This window comes from Malania oleifera, chromosome 4 (assembly GCF_029873635.1).
Source record: "Malania oleifera isolate guangnan ecotype guangnan chromosome 4, ASM2987363v1, whole genome shotgun sequence".
In the NCBI taxonomy this organism is placed as follows: domain Eukaryota; kingdom Viridiplantae; phylum Streptophyta; class Magnoliopsida; order Santalales; family Ximeniaceae; genus Malania; species Malania oleifera.
This window is the reverse complement of record NC_080420.1, coordinates 42,413,927-42,423,244: the sequence shown is the minus strand read 5'-3', so window position 1 is coordinate 42,423,244 and position 9,318 is coordinate 42,413,927. Positions and strand designations below refer to the sequence as shown.

At 38.4% G+C, this 9,318-nt stretch overlaps 1 protein-coding gene across 1 annotated transcript; it reads right to left on the bottom strand.

Annotated features, from left to right (window-relative positions):
• Window positions 1-5,969: 5,969 nt before the first annotated feature.
• Window positions 5,970-7,651, bottom strand: LOC131153776 (uncharacterized). Its single transcript, XM_058106235.1, has 2 exons — window positions 6,789-7,651; window positions 5,970-6,306 (listed from the first exon to the last, which is right to left on the bottom strand). Exons 1-2 carry the CDS (start codon window positions 7,649-7,651, stop codon window positions 5,970-5,972), a joined length of 1,200 nt encoding a protein of 399 aa, XP_057962218.1.
• Between the last annotated feature and the right edge of the window lie 1,667 nt (window positions 7,652-9,318).

Genomic DNA, 9,318 nt, shown 5'->3' with positions numbered 1-9,318 from the left:
ATCATGACAATAAGCTACCATAATATACAATTTATAATACTTACCTTAAAACAAATACATGCAAAAATGAATAATTAATTAAGGAAACAAATCAAATTTAGAATTAAAATATGTAAGCTAATGAAAAAGGCAAGAAAATAATTGAATTTATGGAAACAAGTTATTTCTAAAATTAAGGCGAACCTATTCAATGTGGCGACCAAAATTAATACACAATCTTGAATATGCAATTATTAAACATAAAATGAATGTAATAACAACTAAAAACCCTAAATACACAACAATGAACACGACCTATTTAGATAAACACACCCATAACCCTAAATACGAATCACATGCTTAAATATGACCTAAAAAAAAAAACCTTAAATATTAAACGTATAACATGAATATAGCGCACTCAATAATATTCGGCAATCAAAACTTATTACATTTAAATATCAAACAATAGAACTTTTACCTCCATAGTAAAACAAAATCCTACAATAATGAGAATGAACCGATTAGTATTTAAAATAATTACCACAAAAAAAAAATCCAAACAAATATTACAGCAATAAAATGAAACCGTAAACGCAATATTACAATTTTAATGTATATACAATAAAAAGGCCAGATGCGAATATTACCTACATACTACAATAAATAATATATTAATATACATAATCATACAAGGAAGTGTTAAGCTTTAAACATTAAAACAAATCAGAATAATGAAAGAAACAAACAAAATAAATAAGAAAACAAGTAGCTAAATAAATAAACAAAAGGAAAATAAAATAACATAAAATACACGTGCGTGTGTGCTGTGTATGTATGCGTGTGTGGGTGTGTAGATATGCAGCAGAGGGGCTTACAGTCGGGGGGTACCACCGGAGAGCTGAGGCTGGGAGCGGCGACGACAGCAAGGAAAAGTGATCGGAGCTAGGCTCGGAGATGGCGAAAGGCGGCGGGGCGGAGAGCCTGTGGTGGCGATGGAGGAACGGCGACGGCTGCTGGTGCCGGGGAGCTCCTCTCGGCTTCCAGCAGGACCAGCAACTGGAGAAGTGCTCTGGCCCAGGTGGTGTCGTCGTGGAGAGTTGCAGGGGCTGGACTGGACCCGCGGGGAGCAACGGCGGTGCGGCTGAGCAGGTAGGGGAATGATGGTGACGACGGCGGCTGCTGGGTTGCCGTGCGTGGCTGGAGGCGGGAGAGATTGGGCTCGGGGTGGTGAGTCTTGCCGGAGTGGTTGCAGGGGCTGGACTGGACCCGCGGGGAGCAACGGCGGTGCGGCTGAGCAGGTAGGGGAATGATGGTGACGACGGCGGCTGCTGGGTTGCCGTGCGTGGCCGGAGGCGGGAGAGATTGGGCTCGGGGTGGTGAGTCTTGCCGGAGTGGTTGCTGAGAGTTCTGCGGAAGGGTGAGGATGGTCGGGGATTTCGTTGGTGGTGGCCGGCAGAAGAAGATGGAGAGAACAGAGAGGGAAGGCAGGGAAGGTTGTGGGTGGCTGAGAGGAGCAGGGAGAGAGCGATGGTGATGGCCGGGTGTGTGAAAGAGAGCCAGCAGAAGAAGCAGGACTGAATTTTTTTTTTTCTTTTCTGCGCAGCCCCGGCCGTGTCTGTGTCCGTCTGTGTGTGCGCTGCCCCCTCATATAAACATTTTTTAGCAACCCTAACCAACCTCTTTTCCTTTTTTGGTTTTTTGCATTTTATGGTATTTTTTCTTTTTGGAAACAATATATATGAGAATAATTATTAATATGGTAATAATAATAATAATAATAATAAGGTAAAAAATATATATATATATATATATATATATTAAAATAATAATAATAATAATAATAGTAACAACAAAGATAATAAAATAATAATAATAAACAATATAAATAGAAATAAAAATAAAAGTAATAATAATAATACTAATGAAAAGATAAATAATAATAATAATAAACAATATAAATAAAAATAAAAATAAAAGTAATAATAATAATACTAATGAAAAATAATAATAATAAATAAGATAATAGTAATAAAAATACTAATGATAAAAATAATAATAAAAATACTAATGAAAATAAGAATAGTAATAATAATAAAGTACTATTAATAATACTAATAATAATAATAATACAGAAAATAATAATAATAATAATAATAATAATGATAATAATAATAACAAGATAAATAAATAATAATAATAATAATAATGATAATAAAGATACTAAAAATAATAATAACAACAACAATAATAATAATAATAATAATAACCGAAATAATAATAATAATAATAGTAATAACAAAGATAAATAAATAAAATAATAATAATAATAATAGTAATAATAAAGGTAAACATACTAATAATAATAATAATTAAAAATAATGTCAATAATAATGAAAATAATAAATAATAATAATAATAATAATAATAAACAATATAAATAGAAATAAAAACAAAAGTAATAATAGTAATAAATAGGATAATAGTAATAATAGTAATAAAAATACTAATGATAATAAAAAATTATAAAAATAATAATGAAAATAATAATAATAATAATAATAATAATAATAATAATAATAATAATAATAATAATAGAGTACTATTAACAATACTAATAATAATAATAATACAGAAAATAATAATAATAATAATAATAATAATAAAAATAACAAGATTAGTGAAGATTAATAATAATAATAATAATAAGAAATAATAATAATAATACTAATAATAATAAAATAATAATAATAATAGTAATACATATATTGGGCCTGGGTAAAAATGGGGTGTCTACAGCTGCCCCTCTTTGTAGGATTCGTTGCTTTAAAGTAAAAGTAAGATCTCTCCTACATTATTTGTGGCAACAAACCTGCAAAGATAAAAGACGCTGATTTGGGACCAGGCCCATTGTAACGGAAGAGACCAAAATGATCTGTGAAAACCGATTTGCATGTATGCTTGAGAGCACATGAGAATGACTTGCGTCGAGTATAGGAACCCGAGCTATAGTTCATGAGAGGTGACTTGCACCAGGTGTAGGAACCCGAGCTATAGTTCACGGAGGGGTGACTTGCACCGGGTGTAGGAACCCGAGCTATAGTGCACGGAAGGTGACTTGCACCGGGTGTAGGAAACCCGAGCTATAGTTCACGGAAAGGTGACTTGCACCGGGTGTAGGAACCCGGGCTATAGTGCACGGAAGGTGACTTGCACCGGGTGTAGGAACCCGAGCTATAGTTCACGGAGGATGACTTGCACCGGGTGTAGGAACCCGAGCTATAGTTCATGGAAGGGTGACTTGCACCGGGTGTAGGAACCCGGGCTATAGTGCACAGAAGGTGACTTGCACCGGGTGTAGGAACCCGAGCTATAGTTCACGGAGGATGACTTGCACCGGGTGTAGGAACCCGAGCTATAGTTCATGGAAGGGTGACTTGCACCGGGTGTAGGAACCCGAGCTATAGTTCACGAAAGGTGACTTGCACCGGGTGTAAGAACCCGAGCTATAGTTCACGGAAGGCAACTTGCAACGGGTGTAGGAACCCGAGCTATAGTGCACGGAAGGTGACTTGCACAGGGTGTAGGAAACCCGAGCTATAGTTCACGGAAAGGTGACTTGCACCGGGTGTAGGAACCCGGGCTATAGTGCACGGAGGATGACTTGCACCGGGTGTAGGAACCCGAGCTATAGTTCATGGAAGGTGACTTGCACCGGGTGTAGGAACCCGAGCTATAGTTCACGGAGGATGAATTGCACCGGGTGTAGGAACCCGAGCTATAGTTCATGAGGGGTGACTTGCATCGGGTGTAGGAACCCGAGCTATAGTTCATGGAGTAACAACTCAAACATTAGTGAGACAAAGGTCGTTTGAATAATGATCAAAAGAGATGCATGACAAGAGGGGTATGACTAGAATGCAGTAGTGCATGTATGCTGTCTACTGTGGTGCCAGAACATGGGGATATGTTGCTACATGTTTTTATGCAATGCCTGAAATGTATGGTAATGAATGAAGGAAATGCCTGAATCTTTTCCCCTGGTGCATCTGTGATCAATAACCTCATTTTTCATCTTGGCCATGCTTTTGATACTTGCCACATCTGCAACTGATCTTGGCTCAATTTTCTTAATTCACCCAATCATGGAGATGATTGACTTGGCTAAAAGGAAACCCACTAAAAAAATCCGCCTCAGTTGAATGGATCTACAACCAATATTAACCCTATTTGCTTAATGCAATTGGATAGGGAGACAAGTTTTGACACGACAATTGCCTCATTGCAAATGCATCAGTAAAAGCTCTCAGTTTCATATGAAGGCCACAACCTCCTCAGATTCTGCCTTATTCATCGGTTGTACACCACATTTCCAAAGCTCTAAGTCATATTTGCTGATCAGGCCTGAAACAGGAAGCATACTAGCGAACTCTTTTGATTACCCTATTCTTGAGACTATGAAAAAGGGGATTTTTTTTTTTTTTTTTTTTTTAGAAATATCCAACCATGTAATTGTAACATCCCTTTGCTATATCAAAAGGTCATATATGCAAGATGACTAGTTTACCAGACTTAAATGTCAGTTCAAAGGAAAAACTTTATACCAGTATTCAAAAAGTCGAAACACATGAATGTTAAGTTGTCAAGCTTAATTCCCCTTTTACTGAATTTTTTTTTTTTTTTTCTTTTTTCTTTTTCGTCGATGACCCCAAACATTTCTCCCTCCTTTCACCTTATTTTGTTGCGAACCCCTATAATTCTCAAGTTAAACTATTGCCTCAGGTTCAGTTCATGTTTTGATCTCAAGATGGTCTTTAAGACTCGGGACGAAACGTAGGCTTGGGGATATAGGTTTTCTGAAGAAGAGGGAAACTATGGCTCAAAAATCCCAACCCATAATGACATTCTCTGCCCCAGTTTAAGTTGAGGCACTTTGTTTTGGCTTTGACCGAACTTGTCTTTTGAACAAGCTGCCTACGTACCTTTTCAGGATCAGGTCATTACGTAGTTCAGACTCAATCATTGAGTCTGACAAATCATTAGAGACAACAATGTATACCAATCTGGTCAGGTCTTTTATTTGGACTGTAATATAGGCTAGGGGTACGAGTTAAAGAAAGAAAGAGTTAAATAAGGCTCAAAATCAGCACTTTCATTAAGGGTAACTTGGTCAAAGATCGCATGCGTAGTATGTCCCTTATTTTCTTTCTCTTTTCTTCTTTTTCCATTTGCTTTTGTTGCTCTCTTTTGTTTTTCTCTTTCATGAAGGGATTCGGTCATTGGACTTCATTTGGGACTAATCCTTTGAAATTGCCCCAGTGTGGGGCGTGATCTTTTGACGAGTTAATCAAAAATTGAATCCAGGCTCAAGAAGGGCTTGCAAGGGATCTCTTTTTGTTTCTTTTAGGTAGCAGAAAGATGGCCTGCCATCATTTCGAGTAGTCAATTGTTGTCTCATATGACTTGCCAGACCCTAAAGGACCCATACCCAGGTCAAATTTTGTAAACTGACTTTTGAAAAAAAAAATACTGGTTTATCATTTAGGCTCAATTTGGTTATCAAATGGTAAATCGTTATTTGGCTTTTTTATAGGAAAGCAGATTAGCCAACGATGGCCATCTATCATTTGATCAAAACATGAATAATGAACAGTCATTAGATTTATGAAGCAAATCGTTATTTCATTGAATTTCCTTGAGAGTTTACAGGGTTTCTAAGAAAAATATTTCTTTACCGTGTCTGAGTTTGTGGGGTGCACCAGATCGGCTCCATCCATGTCTGATAATAATAAGGCACCTCCTGAAAATGCTTTCTTTACCACATACGGCCCTTCATAATTTGGGTTCCACTTACCTCGGGGGTCATTATGAATTGGTAAAATCTTTTTCAAAACTAGATCTCCTTCTTGAAACCGTCGAATACGCACTTTCTTGTTAAAAGCTCTCATCATTCTCCTTTGGTATAACTGCCCATGAACTATAGCAGTCAATCAATTATCTTCAAACAGGTTCAACTGGTCATATCTAGATTGCACCCATTCTGCTTCGGTTAACTCTGCTTCTTTTAAGACTCGTAACGATGGAATCTCAACTTCTATCGGAATTACGGCCTCCATTCCGTATACCAAAGAGAAAGGGGTAGCCCCTGTAGATGTTCGAACAGTGGTTTGATAGGCCAATAAAGCGAAAGGTAACTTCTCATGCCAATCTCTATAGGTCTCCGTCATTTTTTCCAAGATGCTCTTGATGTTCTTATTGGCTGCTCCCACTGCTCCATTCATTTGAGGTCGATAGGGGGCTGAATTATGATGCTTGACCTTGAACTGACTGCATAATTTTGTCATGACCTCGTTGTTCAAGTTTTAGCATTGTCTGATATTATCCTTTCTGGGATCCCATACCTGCAAATTAATTCTCTCCTGATAAAACGATTGATTATATTTTGAGTGACATTAGAGTATGATGCTGCTTCTACCCATTTTGTGAAGTAGTCAATGGCCACGAAAATGAATCGATGCCCATTACTGGCCTTCGGGGTTATCGGTCCGATCACATCCATGCCCCATGCTGAGAAAGGCCAAGGTGTAGATAAAACCTGAAGTTGAGTGGGTGGGACTTGTATGCGATCTCCATAGATTTGACACTTATGGCACTTTCGAACATACTCCATACAATCCCGTTCCATGGTTATCCAATAGTATCCACTCCTTAGGATTTTTCGGGCCAACGAGTGTCCTCCCGCATGGGTCCCACAAACACCGTCGTGTACTTCCTGTATGATTTGTCTTGCCTCTTGCAACTCCACGCACCGTAGGAGGGTCATATCATGATTCCTTTTATACAATATCTCCCCATCTAAGAAGAATCCCATAGCTAGCCTCTGAATTGTCTTTCGGTCATTATTAGAGGCTCCTATGGGATACTCCTTCCATTGAATGTATGTTTTGATATCATGAAACCATGGCTTTCCATCAGCTTCTTCTGTCATTATACAATATGCTGGCTCCCTATGCATCCTTATTCGAATGGGTTCAATCTCTATTCCGGACTCGACCTTAAATAAAGCCGCCAATGTTGCTAGCGCATCAGGGATTAAGTTGCTCTCTCTCGGTAAATGCGAAAAACTGATGGCATCGAATTCCTGCATCATTTCCTGAATGAACTCCTGGTATGGTATTAATTTGGAATCCCGAGTTTCCCACTTTCCAGTCAACTGATAAATTACCAAAGCGGAATCTCCTTTTACAATCAATTTTTTAATGCCTCGGTCAATAGCCGCCTGTAAGCCCAATACGCACGCTTCATACTCTGCTATATTATTGGTACACGGAAAGGTGAGTTTGGCTGTGACTGGGTAATATTTACCCTCTGGTGATATGAGTACAGCCCCTATTCCATGCCCCCATACGTTGGTCGCCCCATCAAATAGCATCATCCACCCAACATTACCTTCCTTTTCTTGATCAATTGAATCAATATCTTGATCCGGGAAGTCAAACTCCATGGATTGGTAATCATTAACGGCCCTATCAGCCAAATATTCTGCTATAATGCTCCCTTTGACGGCTTTTCTCGTCACATATGTAATATCATATTCAGTCAACAGCATTTGCCAACGAGCCATCCGTCCTGTTACTGCAGGTTTCTCGAAAACATACTTAATCGGATCCATTTTAGAAATCAGCCATGTTGTGTAATACAGCGTGTATTGCCTTAATCTACTAACCACCCACACCAAAGCGCAACACGTCTTCTCCAGGTTAGAGTACCTAGATTCGTATTCCGTGAACTTTTTGCTTAATAATAGATGGCGCGCTCCTTTCTTCCAGACTCATCGTGTTGTCCTAACACACACCCCAAGGAATTCTCTGATACTACTAAGTACAATATAAGAGGCCTTCCAGGTACAGGGGGAACCAAAACTGGAGGGTTCAATAGATATTCTTTTATTTTCTCAAAAGCTTTCTGACATTCTTCACTCCATTTTTCGGGGTTATCCTTCTTCAGCAGCTTAAATATGGGCTCACAAGTAGCAGTCAACTGAGATATAAATCGAGCTATGTAGTTCAATTGGCCTAGGAAACTCCTGACTTCTTTTTCAGTTTTGGGACTAGGCATTTCTCGAATAGCTTTTATTTTATCTGGGTCTACTTCAATCCCTTTCTCACTTACGATAAATCCCAACAATTTTCCTGAAGAAGCTCCGAATGTACATTTTTCTGGATTTAATTTCAGTTGACATTTTCGTAGCCTTTTAAATAGCTTCCTTAAGTTCATCACATGGCTATACTCATCTCGAGACTTAACAATCATGTCGTCCACATATACTTCTATCTCCTTATGCATCAAGTCATGGAATAGCGTTACCATGGCTCTCTGATAGGTTGACCCTGCATTCTTTAAACCAAAGGGCATAACCTTGTAGCAAAAGGTCCCCCATAAGGTGATGAACGTGGTCTTATCTTTATCTTCTGGGGCCATCTTAATTTGATTATATCCAGAAAACCCATCCCATGAATGAAAACAGGGCATGTCCCGCGGTATTGTCTACCAGCACATCTATGTGTGGAAGTGGGAAATTATCTTTAGGGCTAGCTTTATTCAAGTCTCGATAGTCAACACAGGACTCTCACTTTTCCATTTTTCTTCATTATTGGAACTACATTGGCCATCCACTCTGGATATTTGGCTACTTCTAAAAAACCAGCCTCAAACTGCTTTTGTACCTCTTCTTTATTTTGATCAACATATCTGGGCGCATTCTCCTCAGTTTCTGTTTTACCGGCTTGCTATCTGGGCAAATGGGTATTTTATGTGTTTACTAAGTCCGTATCCAAACCCGGCATGTCCTGATAGGACCATGCGAAAACATCTTGGTATTCCTTCAAAAGGTTTATCATTTCGCATCTTTCTTTTCCTCCCAACAGTGCCCCGATTTTTACTTCTTTTGATTCCTCATTAGTCCCCAAATTTATTGTGACCGTGGGGTCGCTACTGGTTAAAGTTGGTTTTTCATCTGATTTCAACATTCTTTGCATTTCAGGTGATAAGTCAGTCTCCTCTTCTATTTCAGCTTCTAGGATTAAGTTTTCAAAGTTAACATCAATTTCTGGCTCCTGAATACTGGTATGATTATTTTCCCTATCCCTGCATAAAACAAAGGTAACAATTCTTTGACAAATGACCCAATGATGCAATAAATGCGAAAGAAATGCATACTGGTTTTATTGATGAAAAAGACAAACGGTCCGAGGCAATAATGTCCACGGATTACAAAAGAAAGCAAAATGAGCAAAAGCCATTACATGAAGTGAATTGGATAATCAAAAGATGTCCAGT